Here is an 18,893-nt window from a genome sequence, read left to right as displayed (position 1 = left end):
GGAGGACCGAGTTGAGACGTGGCTGGGGCACGCCGTCCGCTGGTTTGATGCATGGAGGGCATCAGCCGCCCGGGCCGGCACCCGGGTCGCCGTGTCCTTCGCGTTGTCCTGGTATCCTGGAGTCAACCTGGTCCGACTGACCATCCTTCGGGCGGCTACGGAGCCGGATCTGGCACGGCGCGAGGAGGAGATTGCGTTCCGCGCCCACGAGCTTGCCAGCTACGCCTCACTGGAGACCTACTTCCCCGAGCTGAATGACAACGGCGTGCCCCTCCCTGAGGACGACTATGGCGTCCCCATCGGCGAGGATGAGGAAGAGGTTGGATCCAGCTTGGACAAGCCCACTGTAGCCGACGCCCATGCTGCTGCCAAGGCCGGAGGCGGAGTGTCTACGTCCTTTGCTCTGGAAGTGGAGCCACCTGAAGGTGCCAACGCGGAGGTGCCGCCGGCTGGGGAGACGGAGGCCCGCCAGGAGGCCCCGCCGGCTCCCGATGCTTAGATGGGTCGGTCGCTCGTGTCGGCTGGACCAGGAGGCGGCGGTGCCATAGCCGACCTTATTTTACCTGCTTTATTTCCTTTGCACTATTTGAACTATTAAGAACAAGTCCACCCACTGGGGGTGTATTGTATCCGTACTGCTGGCCATGGGCCCTTATCTTATTTATCGCATGTTTTTAACTTATCTACCTGCCGTCGTCCCTTTGGCTCGTCGTTGTCTCTTGTTTGAATTTATTTTCCTATCCGCCCCGCTCCTTGGCCTTTTTTCTGACGGCCAGTCGGCTGGCGGACTGGAGCCGAACAAAGGAATGGGCTGCCGGAGGAATACTTTGTGTGTATCAAACGTCGCAACGTAACTGGGTGACTATAAAGATGCTCTACAGGTATCTCCGAAGGTGTTCGTTGAGTTAGTATGGATCAAGAGTGGGATTTGTCACTCCGTGTGACGGAGAGGTATCTCGGGGCCCACTCGGTAATACAACATCACACACAAGCCTTGCAAGCAATGTGACTTAGTGTAAGTTGCGGGATCTTGTATTACGGAACGAGTAAAGAGACTTGCCGGTAAACGAGATTGAAATAGGTATGCGGATACTGACGATCGAATCTCGGGCAAGTAACATACCGAAGGACAAAGGGAATGACATACGGGATTATATGAATCCTTGGCACTGAGGTTCAAACGATAAGATCTTCGTAGAATATGTAGGATCCAATATGGCCATCCAGGTCCCGCTATTGGATATTGACCAAGGAGTCTCTCGGGTCATGTCTACATAGTTCTCGAACCCGCAGGGTCTGCACACTTAAGGTTCGACGTTGTTTTATGCGTATTTGAGTTATATGGTTGGTTACCGAATGTTGTTCGGAGTCCCGGATGAGATCACGGACGTCACGAGGGTTTCCGGAATGGACCGGAAACGAAGATTGATATATAGGATGACCTCATTTGATTACCGGAAGGTTTTCGGAGTTACCGGGAATGTACCGGGAATGACGAATGGGTTCCGGGAGTTCACCGGGGGGGGGGAAACCCACCCCGAGGAAGCCCATAGGCCTTGGGGGTGGCACACCATCCCTTAGTAGGCTGGTGGGACAGCCCAAGAAGGCCCTATGCGCCATAGGAAGAAAATCAAAGAGAAAAGAAAAAAAAGGAGGAGGTGGGAAAGGAAAGAAGGACTCCACCCACCAAACCAAGTAGGACTCGGTTTGGGGGGGGGAGACCTTCCCCCCTTGGATTGGCCGACCCCCTTGGGGCTCCTTGAGCCCCAAGGCAAGTCTCCCCCTCTCCCACCTATATATACGGAGGTTTTAGGGCTGATTTGAGACGACTTTTCCACGACAGCCCGACCACATACCTCCACGGTTTTTCCTCTAGATCGCGTTTCTGTGGAGCTCGGGCGGAGCCCTGCTGAGACAAGATCATCACCAACCTCCGGAGCGCCGTCACGCTGCCGGAGAACTCTTCTACCTCTCCGTCTCTCTTGCTGGATCAAGAAGGCCGAGATCATCGTCGAGCTGTACGTGTGCTGAACGCGGAGGTGCCGTCCGTTCGGCACTAGATCGTGGGACTGATCGCGGGACGGTTCGCAGGGCGGATCGAGGGACGTGAGGACGTTCCACTACATCAACCGCTTTCACTAACGCTTCTGATGTACGGTCTACAAGGGTACGTAGATCACACATGCCCTCTCGTAGATGGACATCACCATGATAGGTCTTCGTGCGCGTAGGAAAATTTTTGTTTCCCATGCGACGTTCCCCAACAGTGGCATCATGAGCTAGGTTCATGCATAGTTGTCTTCTCGAGTAGAACACAAAAGTTTTTGTGGGCGGTGATGTGCATTTTGCTGCCCTCCTTAGTCTTTTCTTGATTCCGCGTATTGTTGGATTGAAGCGGCTTGGACCGACATTACTCGTACGCTTACGAGAGACTGGTTTCATCGCTACGAGTAACCCCGTTGCTCAAAGATGACTGGCAAGTGTCAGTTTCTCCAACTTTAGTTGAATCGGATTTGACCGAGGAGGTCCTTGGATGAGGTTAAATAGCAACTCATATATCTCCGTTGTGGTGTTTGCGTAAGTAAGATGCGATCCTACTAGATACCCATGGTCACCATGTAAAACATGCAACAACAAAATTAGAGGACGTCTAACTTGTTTTTGCAGGGTATGCTTGTGATGTGATATGGCCAACGATGTGATGTGATATATTGGATGTATGAGATGATCATGTTGTAATAGATAATATCGACTTGCACGTCGATGGTACGGCAACCGGCAGGAGCCATAGGGTTGTCTTTATACTAATGTTTGTGCTTGCAGATGCGTTTACTATTTTGCTAGGATGTAGCTTTAGTAGTAATAGCATGAGTAGCACGACAACCCCGATGGCGACACGTTGATGGAGATCATGGTGTGGCGCCGGTGACAAGAAGATCGTGCCGGTGCTTTGGTGATGGAGATCAAGGAGCACGTGATGATGGCCATATCATGTCACTTATGAATTGCATGTGATGTTAATCCTTTTATGCACCTTATTTTGCTTAGAACGATGGTAGCATTACGAGGTGATCTCTCACTAAAATTTCAAGACGAAATTGTGTTCTCCCCGACTGTGCACCGTTGCTACAGTTCGTCGTTTCGAGACACCACGTGATGATTGGGTGTGATAGACTCAACGTTCACATACAACGGGTGCAAAACAGTTGCGCACGCGGAACACTCGGGTTAAGCTTGACGAGCCTAGCATGTGCAGACATGGCCTCGGAACACATGAGACCGAAAGGTCGATCATGAATCATATAGATGATATGATTAGCATAGGGATGCTTACCACAGAAACTATACTCAACTCACGTGATGATCGGACTTGAGCTAGTGTAAGTGGATCATGAACCACTCAAATGACTAGAGAGATGTACTTTTTGAGTGGGAGTTTAGCAAATAATTTGATTAAGTTAAACTCTAATTATCTTGAACATAGTCTAAGTCCACTTTGAGTATATTTGTGTTGTAGATCATGGCTCACGCGACAGTCACCCTGAATTTTAATACGTTCCTAGAGAAAGCTAAGTTGAAAGATGATGGAAGCAACTTTGTAGACTAGGCTCGTAATCTTAAGCTAATCTTACAAGCTGGGAAGAAGGATTATGTCCTTAATGCTGCGCTAGGAGATGAACCACCCGCTACGGCTGATCAGGATGTTAAGAACGCTTGGCTAGCACGTAAGGAGGACTACTCAGTAGTTCAATGTGCAGTCTTGTATGGCTTAGAACCGGGACTTCAACGTCGCTTTGAGCGTCATGGGGCATTTGAGATGTTCCAGGAGTTGAAGTTTAACTTTCAGAAGAACGACTGGATCGAGAGGTATGAGACCTCCGATAAATTCTATGCTTGCAAGATGGAGGAGAACTCGTCTGTCAGTGAACATGTGCTCAAAATGTCTGGGTACTCAAACCGTCTAGCTAAGCTGGGGATTGAACTCCTGCAAGAGGCTATCACTGACAGAATCCTTCAATCACTGCCGCCAAGCTATAAAGGCTTTGTGTTGAACTACAACATGCAAGGGATGAACAAGTCACTCGGCGAGTTGTTTGCGATGCTGAAAGTCGCAGAGTCTGAACTCCGTAAAGAACATCAAGTGTTGATGGTGAATAAGACCACTAGTTTCAAGAGAAACGGCAAAGGCAAGAAGGGTAATTCAAAGAAGAGCGGCAAGCCTGTTGCCAATCCGACAAAGAAACCCAAAGCTGGACCTAAGCCTGAAACAGAGTGTTACTATTGCAAGGGTATGGGTCACTGGAAGCGCAACTGCCCCAAGTATCTGGCAGATAAGAAGGCGGCCAAAGAAAAATCAGGTATATTTGATATACATGTTATTGATGTGTACTTAACCGGCTCTCGTAGTAGTGCCTGGGTATTCGATACCGGTTCTGTTGCTCATATTTGCAACTCGAAACAGGAACTGCGGAATAGACGAAGGCTGGCGAAAGATGAAGTGACGATGCGCGTAGGAAATGGTTCCAAGGTTGATGCAATCGCCGTCGGCACAGTTTCACTTCAGTTACCATCAGGATTAGTTATGAACTTGAATCATTGTTATTTAGTGCCTGCGTTGAGCATGAACATTATATCTGGATCTTGTTTATTGCGAGACGGTTACTCTTTTAAGTCAGAGAATAATGGTTGTTCTATTTCTATGAGTAACATCTTTTATGGTCATGCACCCAATGTGAGAGGATTGTTCATATTGAATCTTGATAGCGATACACACATACATAACATTGAGACCAAAAGAGTTAAAGTTAACAATGATAGCGCCATATTTTTGTGGCACTGCCGCTTAGGTCATATTGGTGTAAAGCGCATGAAGAAACTCCATGCCGATGGACTTTTGGAGTCACTTGACTTTGATTCACTTGACACGTGCGAACCATGCCTCATGGGCAAGATGACTAAAACTCCGTTCTCCGGAACAATGGAGCGTGCAAGTGACTTGTTGGAAATCATACATACCGATGTGTGTGGTCCGATGAGCGTAGAGGCACGCGGCGGGTATCGTTATTTTCTCACCTTCACTGACGATTTGAGTAGATATGGTTATGTCTACTTAATGAAGCACAAGTCTGAAACATTTGAAAAGTTCAAGCAATTTCAGAGTGAAGTTGAAAATCATCGTAACAAGAAGATCAAGTTCCTACGGTCTGATCGTGGGGGTGAATATCTGAGTTTCGAGTTTGGTGCTCACTTAAGACAATGTGGAATTGTTTCACAGTTGACACCGCCTGGAACACCACAGCGTAATGGTGTGTCCGAACGTCGTAATCGTACTTTATTAGAGATGGTGCAATCTATGATGTCTCTTACCGATTTGCCGTTATCATTTTGGGGTTATGCATTAGAAACAGCTGCATTCACTTTAAATAGGGCACCATCAAAATCCGTTGAGACGACACCATACGAACTGTGGTATGGCAAAAGGCCAAAGTTGTCGTTTCTTAAAGTTTGGGGATGTGATGCTTATGTCAAAAAGCTTCAGCCTGAAAAGCTGGAACCCAAAGCGGAAAAGTGTGTCTTCATAGGTTACCCAAAAGAGACAATTGGGTACACCTTCTATCTCAAATCCGAGGGCAAAGTGTTTGTTGCTAAAAACAGAGCTTTTCTCAAGAAGGAGTTTCTCTCGAGAGAATTAAGTGGGAGGAAGATAGAACTTGACGAGGTTGTCGAACCTCTCATCCCTCTGGATGGTGGCGCAGGGCAAGGGGAAACCTCTGTCGTTGCGACGCCGGTTGAGGAGGAAGTTGATGATAATGATCATGAAACTCCGGTTCAAGTTTCTGTCGAACCACGCAGGTCGACGAGACCACGTGCTGCTCCAGAGTGGTACGGTAATCCCGTCTTATCAATCATGTTGTTGGACAACAATGAACCTGCAAATTATGAAGAAGCAATGGTGGGCCCAGATTCCAACAAATGGCTAGAAGCCATGAAGTCCGAGATAGGATTCATGTATGAGAACAAAGTGTGGACTTTGGAGGTACTGCCTGAGGTCCGCAAGGCTATTCAGAACAAATGGATCTTCAAGAGGAAGACGGACGCTGACGGCAATGTGATCGTTTATAAAGCTCAACTTTTGGCAAAGGGTTTTCACAAGTTCAAGGAGTTGACTACGATAAGACATTCTCACCCGTAGTGATGCTTAAGTCCGTCAGAATCATGTTAGCAATAGCTGCATTTTTCGATTACGAAATCTGGCAGATGGATGTCAAAACGGCATTCCTTAACGGTTTCCTTAAGGAAGAATTGTATATGATGCAACCCGAAGGTTTTGTCGATCCTAAGAATGCTAACAAGGTGTGCAAGCTCCAGCGATCCATTTATGGACTGGTGCAAGCATCTCGGAGTTGGAACAAACGCTTTGATGAGGTGATCAAAGCATTTGGGTTTATACAAGTGGTTGGAGAATCTTGTATTTACAAGAAAGTGAGTGGGAGCTCTGTGGCGTTTCTAATATTATATGTGGATGACACATTGTTGATTGGAAACAACGTAGAGTTTTTGGAGAGCATAAAGGATTACTTGAATAAAAGTTTCTCTATGAAGGACCTAGGAGAAGCTGCTTACATTCTAGGCATTAAGATCTATAGGGATAGATCAAAACACCTGATAGGACTTTCACAAAGCACATACCTTGATAAAGTTTTGAAGAGGTTCAAAATGGAACAGTCCAAGAAGGGGTTCTTGCCAGTTTTACAAGGTACGAGATTGAGTAAGACTCAGTGCCTAGCAACTGATGAGGATAGAGAGCATATGCGCTCCGTCCCCTATGCTTCAGCCATAGGTTCTATCATGTATGCAATGTTGTGCACTAGACCGGACGTTAGCCTGGCCATAAGTATGGCAGGTAGATTCCAGAGTAATCCAGGAGTGGATCACTGGACGGCGGTCAAGAATATCCTGAAGTACCTGAAAAGGACTAAGGAGATGTTTCTCGTGTATGGAGGTGACGAAGAGCTCGCCGTAGAAGGTTACGTCGATGCAAGCTTTGACACAGATCCGGACAACTCTAAGTCGCAAACCGGATACGTATTTATTCTTAATGGGGGTGCGGTAAGCTGGTGCAGTTCCAAGCAAACCGTCGTAGCAGATTCTACATGTGAAGCGGAGTACATGGCTGCCTCGGAGGCGGCTAAGGAGGGTGTCTGGATGAAGCAATTCATGACGGATCTTGGAGTGGTGCCAAGCGCACTGAATCCAATAACCTTGTTCTGTGACAACACGGGTGCCATTGCCTTAGCAAAGGAACCACGGTTTCACAAGAAGTCCAGACACATCAAACGACGCTTCAACCTCATCCGAGACTACGTCGAAGGAGAGGACGTAAATATATGCAAAGTGCACACGGATCTGAATGTAGCAGACCCACTGACTAAACCTCTTCCACGGCCAAAGCATGCTCAACACCAGAACTGTATGGGTGTTAGATTTATTACAATGTAATTCGCATGATGATGTGAGGGCTAGATTATTGACTCTAGTGCAAGTGGGAGATTGTTGGAATTATGCCCTAGAGGCAATAATACATATAGTTATTATTATAATTCCTGTATCAAGATAATCGTTTATTATCCATGCTATAATTGTATTGAATGAAGACTCATTTACATGTGTGGATACATAGACAAAACACTGTCCCTAGCAAGCCTCTAGTTGGCTAGCCAGTTGATCAAAGATAGTCAGTGTCTTCTGATTATGAACAAGGTGTTGTTGCTTGATAACTGGATCACGTCATTAGGAGAATCACGTGATGGACTAGACCCAAACTAATAGACATAGCATGTTGATTTGTCATTTTGTTGCTACTGTTTTCTGCGTGTCAAGTATTTGTTCCTATGACCATGAGATCATATAACTCACTAACACCGGAGGAATACTTTGTGTGTATCAAACGTCGCAACGTAACTGGGTGACTATAAAGATGCTCTACAGGTATCTCCGAAGGTGTTCGTTGAGTTAGTATGGATCAAGACTGGGATTTGTCACTCCGTGTGACGGAGAGGTATCTCGGGGCCCACTCGGTAATACAACGTCACACACAAGCCTTGCAAGCAATGTGACTTAGTGTAAGTTGCGGGATCTTGTATTACGGAACGAGTAAAGAGACTTGCCGGTAAACGAGATTGAAATAGGTATGCGGATACTGACGATCGAATCTCGGGCAATTAACATACCGAAGGACAAAGGGAATGACATACGGGATTATATGAATCCTTGGCACTGAGGTTCGAACGATAAGATCTTCGTAGAATATGTAGGATCCAATATGGGCATCCAGGTCCCGCTATTAGATATTGACCGAGGAGTCTCTCGGGTCATGTCTACATAGTTCTCGAACCCGCAGGGTCTGCACACTTAAGGTTCGACGTTGTTTTATGCGTATTTGAGTTATATGGTTGGTTACCGAATGTTGTTTGGAGTCCCGGATGAGATCACGGACGTCACGGGGGTTTCCGGAATGGTCCGGAAACGAAGATTGATATATAGGATGACCTCATTTGATTACCGGAAGGTTTTCGGAGTTACCGGGAATGTACCGGGAATGACGAATGGGTTCCGGGAGGTCACCGGGGGGGCAACCCACCCCGGGGAAGCCCATAGGCCTTGGGGGTGGCACACCATCCCTTAGTGGGCTGGTGGGACAGCCCAAGAAGGCCCTATGCGCCATAGGAAGAAAATCAAAGAGAAAAGAAAAAAAAGGAGGAGGTGGGAAAGGAAAGAAGGACTCCACCCACCAAACCAAGTAGGACTCGGTTTGGGGGGGAGACCTTCCCCCCATGGCTCGGCCGACCCCCTTGGGGCTCCTTGAGCCCCAAGGCAAGGCTCCCCCTCTCCCACCTATATATACGGAGGTTTTAGGGCTGAGTTGAGACGACTTTTCCACGACAGCCCGACCACATACCTCCACGGTTTTTCCTCTAGATCGCGTTTCTGTGGAGCTCGGGCGGAGCCCTGCTGAGACAAGATCATCACCAACCTCCGGAGCGCCGTCACGCTGCCGGAGAACTCTTCTACCTCTCCGTCTCTCTTGCTGGATCAAGAAGGCCGAGATCATCGTCGAGTTGTACGTGTGCTGAACGCGGAGGTGCCGTCCGTTCGGCACTAGATCGTGGGACTGATCGCGGGACGGTTTGCGGGGCGGATCGAGGGACGTGAGGACGTTCCACTACATCAATCGTGTTCACTAACGCTTCTGATGTACGGTCTACAAGGGTACGTAGATCACACATCCCCTCTCGTAGATGGACATCACCATGATAGGTCGTCGTGCGTGTAGGAATTTTTTTGTTTCCCATGCGACGTTCCCCAACAGTCTAGACCCCAGACGGCGAACGGCCATGTGAGGAGGATGGTCTGCAGGGTTGCAGCCGACTGGTGGTTACGCGCTTTGAAGCGCTGGCAGCCGTTGCACTTGTTGACCAGCGTCTTGGCCTCTTTGAGGGCGGTTGTCCAGTAGAACCCATGGCGGAACGCCTTGGCCACCAGGGAGCGAGAAGCAACGTTGTGGCCACACTCGCCCTGATGGATGTCGAGGAGGATCTCGTAGCCCTTCTCTGCCTCAACGCAGCGCTGGAAGACTCCAGACACACTGCGCTTGACGAGCTCATTGTTGATGATAGTGTATGCTCCGGCATGTCTTTGGATTCGTTCGGCTTCGACCTCGTCAGTCGGCAGGGTGCCGCCCTCAAGGAAGTCAAGGATGGGTTGTCCCCAGGACGGTGTCGTAGCCACGGTGAGCACCGCCACTGCTATTGGATCTTCTGGGTTGGGGGCAGCAGACGGCTGGCGGACTGCTGCAGCCCCTGAGTCGGGCGGGAGGGACCCCTGGAGGGGGGCGGCAGCCCCCGGGCCATCAAAAGGCGTCGGCTGGGGAACTGCAGCCGGTGTGCCGGTGGGGCAGGCGGTTGAGTGGCTGCAGACGGTGCGCTGATTAGGGCAGGCGGCTGGGAGCCGGCAGCCCCCGAGCCAGTCTTAGCAGTCCCCGGGGCCGGCGACGCAGCCCCCGAGTCTACGGGGATGAAGATGGACTCCGACTCTGGAGAAGGTGTGATGGAGGGCTTGTGCAGGTGTTCTAGGGACACGCCGGCTGGAATGGACTGTCGGGTGGAGCCCATTTTTGCCAATGTGTCGGTCGCCTCGTTGCCGGCTCGGAGGATGTGATAGAACTCACAACCCTTGAAGCCTCCGGTCGGCTGCTGAACCAGAAAACGGTAGCTAGCCATGTTGGCGTCTCTGGCGTCCCACTTGCCAGTGACCTGCTGCACCACCAGGTCGGAGTCACCGAAGCAAAGGATGCGCTAGACGACGATCTAGTTGGCCAGCCGGAGGCCGTGTAGTAGCGCTTCATACTTTGTCACGTTGTTGGATGCGGCAAAGGGTATCTGCAGGACGTAGCGCAGCCGGTCTCCCTTTGGAGAGGATAAGACGATGTCGGCCCCCAGGCTAGTGTGGATCTTCGAGCCGTCGAAGTGCATGCGCAAATGGGTTGAGTCGGGAGGCGGCGGTAGGTACTGGGTCTCCGCCCAGTCGACGAGGAAGTCTGCCAAAGCATGTGAATTGATAGCAGTGCGGGATTCGTACCGGATGTCGTGGCCGTCCATCTCCAACGTCCACTTGGCTATGCGGTCGGCTGCATCTCTGTTGCCCATGATCTCCATGAGGGGAGCAGTACTGACCACCGTCACGGTAATGGATACACATGCGCCAAATCTTGTTCTTCTTCAGCACCAAGACAGGGTTCGACAACCAGTCCGGGTGGAAGACTCCCATGATGAAGGCGGCTGCTAGCAGCCGAGCGACTTCTTCACCGATGGTTTTCCTCTTTGCCTCTGAGAAGCAGCGCAGGGGTTGCCTGACTGGTTTAGCATCTGGCCGGACGTGAAGGAAGTGCTCGGCGAACTTCCTCGGGACACCCGGCATGTCTTTAGGGGACCACGCGAAGATATCCCAATTCTCACAGAGGAAGTCGACGAGCTCGCTTTCGTATTTGCTGCTATGGTCGTCCCCCACCACGACATACTTGCCGGTGGGATCAGCCGGGTCCAAAGGGACTCTCTTGGTGTTCTTGTCGGTGGCCGGCTCGAACTGGGCCTCCGCAGCCGGCTGCTTTAGCTTGGGCTCGGTGACGGCAGTCGACTCGCGGGCGAGGGCCACGGCTCGATCGATCTTTCACCGCTCCTCGACGATGACGAGCGACTCGGCCAACTTAGAGCCAGCTCGAGCGCACTCGATTGATTTCTTGTAGTCGCCCGAGACGGTGATGATCCCGCGCGGGCCGGGCAGCTTCATCTTTAAGTAGGCGTAGTGAGGAACCGCCATGAACTTGGTCAGGGCTGGCCGGCCCAAGATGGCCTGGTAGGAGCTAGAGAGGTCGACGACCTCAAACCAGACCGGCTCGCGGCGGAAGTTCTTCGTCGTGCCGAACACTACGTCCAGCCGGGCCTTGCCGATCGGTGAGCAGGAGAGGCCGGGAACGATGCCATGAAACACCGTTCGGGTCGGTTCGACCTCAGACTCGAGGATGCCGAGCTTCTGCATCGTGTCGTGGTAGAGAATGTTGATGTTGTTGCCACCGTCGACGAGTACCCGCGTGAAGCGACAGGTGCTCCGCTGAGAGACGAAGGTGGGATCCAGGACTAGTGCGTAGCCACCTGGCGTGGGCATCACAGCCGGATGATCTTCGCGGCCCCAGGTGACCGGCTTGTCCGACTAGTGCATAAACTGGGGGGCCGGTGGGACGATGGCGTTGACCTCCTGCGCGTGCCGGCGCTGACTGTGCTTGTCATCTCGCTCGCTGGTGAAGATGACGTAGGTGGCGTCCTGCTGGGGGTTTTGTCGTGTTCCCCGTCGGCTCCGGGCCCAGGAGGCGGCGGAGGAGACGGGGGCGCAGCCGGCAAGGCCTCTCCGTGCACGATCTTGGTGAATCAGTTGCACTGCCAAGCAGTGTGTGTAGCCAGCTTGGCTCCGCTATGGAACTTGCTAGGCCCGTCGAGCATGGCCTTGAAGGTGTACTTGGCCTGCCATGGATGCTTGCCTTCGTTGGTGCGCTGGCGCTGGCTGGGACCTGGACCGTTTGCCAGCCGGCCGTCCTCGACAGCCGCGACCTGTTGGGAATCCTGACGAGTGTCCGGCTAGTAGGCCTTGCACTTGCCTTGATCCGGCTGGGATCTGCCGACTGTCGGAGTGGCAGCCGTCTTGGGCACCGTTGGCTTCCCGTCCGTGTCGACGAGTACGGGGAGCTTCATGGAAGACTCGGCCACAGCATACTGGTCGACAACGGCCATCGGTTGCGCGAGGGTTGAGGGTTCCCGACGCATGAGCTTGTTCTTGAGTAGGGTGTCGTCTCGGCACCCATCGATGAAGTACTGGATGACTTGCACTTCATGGACGCCCTCACAAGAGTTGCAGAGCTCAATCCACCTCGTAAGGTAGTCACGGAGCGGCTCGTCCAGACCGTGTACACACAGGGCAAGCAGTCGAGGCCGGCCCGGGCGTTTGTACGAGTCGGTGAAGTTCCGGATGAACGCCTCCTGGAAGTCGAGCCACCCATTGACGCTGCCGGCCGACATGCTATTAAGCCAGGTGCGGGTTGAGCCGAGCAGCATGAGGGGCGCGTAGCGCACTGCCACGTGCTTGTTGCCGCCAGCGATGCCGACTGCGATGGTGCAGTCGGTGAGCCAGTCTTCGGGCTTGGTGGAGCCGTTGTACTTGGGAGTGTCGCGGGCCAGGGTGAAACCCTTGGGGAAAGCCTCGCTGAGGATGCGCGGCCAAAAGCACGACAGGCCGACCATACCTTCTTCCTCCGCGACGTGAGTCTTGGCGATGCGGTCTAGCTTGAGGCGGCCATCCTGGTCGTGCAGCTGGCAGCTGCCGATGCGCTCACCCACCGGGCCTCGTGGTCCCTCCTCGCGCTTGCCAGACCGAGCCGACTGGCCGCCTTGGCTGTTGACAGCCGGCGGGCTGCGATCCCGCCGGTCGTGGCTTGCCGTCTGCCGGCTGCTGCAGCAGTTTTGGCCGTTGCCAGGCGAAGATGCCTGGTGTGTCTCCCGTCGGCTGGCTATGGGTGCGCCGGCGTCATCGCGGGTCCTTGAGAGAGAACTGGACGGCACGGTCTGCACCTATTGCGCATTAGCCGCCTCGACGAGAAGACGGATGCGGTCCACTTGCGCCTCGCGAGCCGGCCCATCGAGCTCGCTCAACTCGGCGATTGCAGCCTGTGCCGCCCACATGTTTTGAGCGGGGGTATCATAGAGGGGATGGCCGCCTGCCAGCTCCTGGCCGACGATGCCCCCATGACGCTTGACGGAGGCGATCCGGCTCGGCCCGGGGTTAGCCGGCTTAATGCAGTGGGCGACGGTGAACTCGCGCCGCGCGGCCTCAAAGCGTGTTGGGCTGCCTCCAGCGCCTCCGCCTCATGAAGTAGGTGTTGCGGTGCTTGTCGAGCTCTTGGGTGGCGACCGCTGGGTCGGTCACGTGCGGCACAAGAGTGTGGAGCGACTCCACGGACGCACGGATCGGGGTCCGATGACCTGACGCCCGAGCTGTCGAAGCAGTAGTGAGCACCTCAACGCAACGGTAGAGGTCGTCGACGTCGCTGGAGAGGTTGTTGCCGCCTGCTGGCGGCAGCGCATCGTCGCTGGCTACGTCAGCGGGGTAGTGCTCCGCCGCCATCGCAACGTAGACGTGGTGCGAGCCGAACAAGATGATGGAGCCGTCGACGGGGAAGGCCGCGTCCTCCAGGCGATGGGCGTTGTCGTTGACGCAGTCGAATGCGCCGTACAACACGACCAGGCCATGCGCCACGCGCTCGCCAGAAGAAGTGTAGGGTCCCGCCCGGAACATCACTCCGGTCGCCGTCCCTGCGGCCCCACAGTGGGCACCAACTGTCGTGGTATTTCCGAGACAGATGCTATAGGGTGGCTTATGTCATGGTTTGGGGCCGATGGGAGCCGGCGGCGTCTGGGAACGGGTTTGGGCGCTAGACACATGACACCGGTGTTACCAGGTTCAGGGCCCTGACTTTCGGCCATCTAACGCCTCGTAGTACATTTAGGCCCTTTCCTCGCCCAATGTGACTTTCGACCTAATAAACTCATGTGGAAAAATTGGGCCCGTTTATGGCCTGACTTTGTTTTCGCCTGTTAAATGTGCAATATGTTATTCGTCCAACGAGGACCCGGGACATATTTTGACCTGTTTATGTCTTATCATTTAAATGGGCAAACAAAGGGCCGAGTTACACACATGCCCATGAACTTTTTGTTACAGTTGAGGCACATCCTATACTTCGACTTGTTCAAGAGTCGAGGGTATCATTTGTGGCTTGCGCTTTACCAGGCCTATTCAAGGCCCGAAACTACTTGTGACCTACTATGTTTAGGCATGCTTTATGCCCATGATGATTATGGGCCCATATGAGGACCGGGGACCCATGTTTTGGGCCATCTATATAAACAGAGTTGGGCAACGGCTCGTTTGCGATGCGTTTTTTTGTCGCTAATGGATTCATACCATTTTGGCATGTTGGCCACCGTCAAAGCTTTTGGCCTTTTCAAAGAGCGAGGATAGTGTCATGGGTATAAGTCTGACAGTAGATGTGTAGGGTACGAAAGGATGGGCAGAGCCTTAGCTACGGCGAGGTTGTATGAGTTCAGACCCCTCTACGGTGGAGGTAAAAGCCCTACGTCTCAGTGCTCTTGGGAGCTTGTTGTCGATGGAATATGGATTACAGTGAATTGGTAACCCCTGCACCAGTGGGGAAGGGCGGCTTATATAGAGTGCGCTGCCCCTTACAACGGTTCGGTGCACAGGGGTGGAGTAGTGGCGAATAAATGCCTACGTTACAGGTAACGTATGTCTTAAATGCTAATAAAGGTACATGGAAACGTATGACCGTTGCCCTCCAGGGGGGTTATGATGTACAGAGTGGAATCCAGTCGGTAAGTTTGATATGCTCCGAATGCTCATCTCCGACTAGATGATGGAGGAATCGTCACCGACTGGATAATGGGAAGTCCTTAATTCAGTCGGAACTGACTAAGGGCCTTATCCCTTATGAAGGGTAGTCCTTGTGTAGGACCCGTAGGGCAGGCCTATGACCCTACCCTAGGACTATAACCCCATCATTAGTCCCCGAATGGATCGGGGTTGGAACGACGAAGCGATGCTTGGAGTATGGATCCGACTAGTATGGATGCGACTTTGGCGTTGTTTGCCTCGATCCATTTTATCCTCTTGGCCAGTGATCCGAGTGGATGTATCTGTGAAACGAACCATCAGGGACCGAGTGCTTCAGTGGAATCTTTTGACGTGACCAGTCAACTGACAGCGGCGGATTTTCTGGGATCCTCAAATTTCGGTTGCCGCGCGCTCAGCGGGGATGACGACATCGTCATCGAGTACTATCTGCCGCCTCGATTTCCGCGCCTTCATCTCCTCCACTAATATCGCAGCAACCGGTCGGGGGATAAGATTTCGGGGCCACCTGCTAGTGACCCAATCGGAACCTTATTTAAACCTCTGCAGCGAGGGTTTTTCGTTTGCACTCGCCTGATAACTCGCACTCGCCCCGCTTCTCACGTGACTTCTTGCGCATCCCAAGCTCCTTCCTTCCCCTCTTCCTCCGCGGATCTGCAGCCTCCACCATGACGAAGGGGCAGACGAGCAAGCTCGAGGCGCGGAAGAAGAAGAAGAAGAAGGCGGCTCCTGCTCAGCGGCGGCAGCGAGCACTGCCGGCAGGTTGGATCCAGGGGGATTTCCTCCCCTCCACGGTGATGGTGGCGGACATGCTGGAGCTGGTGGAGCAAGGCATGATCGAGAACAAGACGTGGAGGCTACCGGCAGAGGGCGAGACAGAGCCGGCGCCCGAGGAGGGGGAGCGCGTCTTGCTGCTCAGTCACGTGTACCGAGGCTTCTCTCTGCCTCCTCATCCCTTCTTCAGAGGTATAATGAACCACTTCGAGGCGCAGCTCCACCATTTTCCTCCCAACGCAATAGCTCATCTCTCTGCCTTCGTCGTGCTATGCGAGTGTTTTATCGGTTGTCCTCCCCATTGGGGGCTCTTTAAGCACATCTTCTCCGCTAGATCCCAAACCATCAAAAGACTTAGCCAGTCGGACGACAAAACTCATCTCCTCCAGCTCTGCGGAGGCTTAGGCTTCCAGAAGAAAAGTAAAAGTAGCTATCCCGCTCTTCAGCTGTCTGAATCCGTTAGGAACTGGCAGTCGACTTGGTTCTACTGCCAGGATGTTGCTTGCCCGAATGCCGCAACCGGAATGCCACCTTTCAGCCTAGACCGACCGGCTCCGCCTAGGCAGCTTGCGCTCACGAAAATGGAGAAGATCCAGATCCAGCCTTTCGTCGATGCGCTGGTAGAGGTCGTCCGAAAGGGAGTCACTGGCATAGATTTGCTGGAGATTTTTCTGGGTCGGCGTATCCAGCCTTTGCAAGTTCGACATCACGCCATGTGGTACTACACGGGGCCTGAGGACTCCACTCGGACTCACCTCGAGTGCGTGACCGGGGAGGTTGTAACGTCGTGGGTCCGCAACATCACATGCACCTGCGATAACCCCAGAGGAGCCCGGCGAGTGAAGCCCTTCCGCGCGGACAACCCTCCTCCGAATGAGGTGAGTATAACTTGTCGAGTGCACACAATTGTCTTAGATTTATCGCTTTTTCTTGTATCACTGTCTGACGTCTGATGTTGTCGATTGTATCTCGTGCAGACATGGACCAACTGGTTTTCTCCTGTCTCGAACGGGAATCCGGCTGAGGAAGAGGAAGTTAGCCAGGAGGGCAGCGTGCAGAGCGTCGAGTACGTCTTCGACAGTGGGGAGACGGAGGAGGAGTCCGAAGAAGAAGAGGGGGAAGATGAGGAACAGAACTCGCCACCCCCACCACCAGAGCCTCGAACTAAATGCCGTCACGAACCCGCGGCTCCATCGGCTCCCCCAGCGGCCTCGAGTGCCCCACCAGCTCCTCCTGTGGTTCCGAGTGCCTTGCCAGCTACTCCCGTGGTTCCGAGTGCTCGGAGCACAAAGAGGACCAGGGACTCTGCTGCTGACCCCGCGGGCCAGCCCTCTAAGGTGGCCAAACCGAGTGGATCCAAGCCTCGAAAGGCTTTGCCGCGGATGAGGATCGCCGTTCCCGTCGCCTCAGCGTAAGTGTATTGTTCTCCTATCTTCTTCCAGTATTTGATTGAACTCATGCTTATTGGTCGAGTGAATTTTACTCGACAGAGCTGCCACCTCCGCCACTTCTCTGCCACGCCAGGAAGATGATCCCATGGATACGGACAACGTTGTCACCTCCGACTCCGAGAGCTTACATTATTGTTTCACGAATTCTGTCTTTGGTCTTGCCCTTTTTCCTGTGGTCTCACGTCGTTCGGTCAGGCTTCCTTCAGAGGTGATTCATGTGGAGGAGGATGACCAGAAGAGGTCCGAGCAAGCTGCGGTGCCTGTCCTTGAGGCTGTTCCATCTGTTACTACTCCCGCCATGGACGCGCCGCCAACTAAGACAATGCCGTCGACTGAAACGGCGCTCATCGCTGCTGAACCGACTGGAGCAGGACATGGGATGCCCAAGGAGTATCTTGTGGTGCCAGGTCCGTCAACCGTCCAGTACGACGCCCAGCGCCTCCCGGAAGATCAGGTGGGAGCTGCCAAGGGGGACATGGTGCAGGCGGAGTTGATGGCGGGTGATGCCAAGAGAGCGTACGACTCCATCGCGTCTGTGTACAAGCGAAGCTTGGAACTCCGGGACGATATCCGAGTAAGTGGGCTAGTAAGTATTTTACTTTCTCCTTGTAACCCACTTGGTGTTTAAGCAATATACTCGGATACAGTATGATTATTTTGAAGTGGGTTCACTCGCAGTGAACCTAGTGGGTGTAGTCCCCGAGACTTCTGTCGAGTGCTTGCACCGGCAGTTGTCTTTATGTACATTTTCTTTAAGTTGATCAGATGAGGACTAATCTGTTCGAATGTTACCGATGGGGGCACTCCGAGTGCACCTACTGGATTAGTCCCCGAGAGTAATTTTACTCAGGTCGGGTAGTAGTAGCCTCATAGGCTTGTTTTTGTTATGTATCTCAATAGGGCGGACCTGTTTGAGCTTCATGCCAGTGGGGTCACTCTTAGTGAACCCACTGGGTGTAGTCCCCGAGACCGCTGTCGACTGCTTGCGTCGGCAGGGGTCTGAAGAACTTCGAGTTTTTTTCCTTGTTGAATTTGTCTGATCTTCTCTTCACGCTGATTTGCACAAGACTTGCGAGATGGGATCAGCGTACAACACTCTGAAGGCTGAAAAGATTCAGCTTGCTGCGGAACTGGAGGCGGCAGTGCATGACTTGGCTGGTGTGAAGGGCGCTCTGGCTGAACGAGAGAAGTCCTTGGAGGAGTCCCGTGAGGCAAACAAGGCATTGGTGGCCGAAATGGAGAAAATGGGGAAACAAAGAACCGAGCTGATGGGACAGATGAAGGTGATGAACAGGCGGTGCATATCACAGGAGAAGTACGTCACTGACTGGGCAAGGAAGATGATTGCGCTTCTCGGTGGTAAGTTATGTTCTTCCGAGTGCTTGTTGACTGTGTATTTCATTCTGCGCTTACTTTCTGCTCGTCTTGTCTTTGCAGATTTTTGTATGGACGCTGAGGATGAAGCAGCTGACGTTGAGCAGTCGGTTATTCCGAACGTTCCACTCGGTGACGACGCCAATTGAGACATGCTCCGAGCGCACATTCGCCTGGGTAAAGTGGGACCTTTCATCGGTTGACTGAGAGAGGTCGTCGGCCGAATCGACAAGGAGTTGTGGCCCGAAGACGAGTCCCGGC

The 18,893-nt window shown here is 52.7% G+C and overlaps 1 protein-coding gene across 1 annotated transcript; it reads right to left on the bottom strand.

The window, feature by feature from the left end:
* Window positions 1-495: 495 nt before the first annotated feature.
* LOC123397623 lies at window positions 496-10,280 on the bottom strand. Its single transcript, XM_045092163.1, has 3 exons — window positions 10,071-10,280; window positions 9,369-9,984; window positions 496-563 (listed from the first exon to the last, which is right to left on the bottom strand). The coding sequence occupies exons 1-3, from the start codon at window positions 10,278-10,280 to the stop codon at window positions 496-498; spliced, it is 894 nt and encodes a 297-aa protein (XP_044948098.1).
* Between the last annotated feature and the right edge of the window lie 8,613 nt (window positions 10,281-18,893).

This window comes from Hordeum vulgare, chromosome 1H (genome assembly GCF_904849725.1).
Source record: "Hordeum vulgare subsp. vulgare chromosome 1H, MorexV3_pseudomolecules_assembly, whole genome shotgun sequence".
NCBI lineage: Eukaryota > Viridiplantae > Streptophyta > Magnoliopsida > Poales > Poaceae > Hordeum > Hordeum vulgare.
This window is presented reverse-complemented; position numbering and strand designations above follow the sequence as displayed.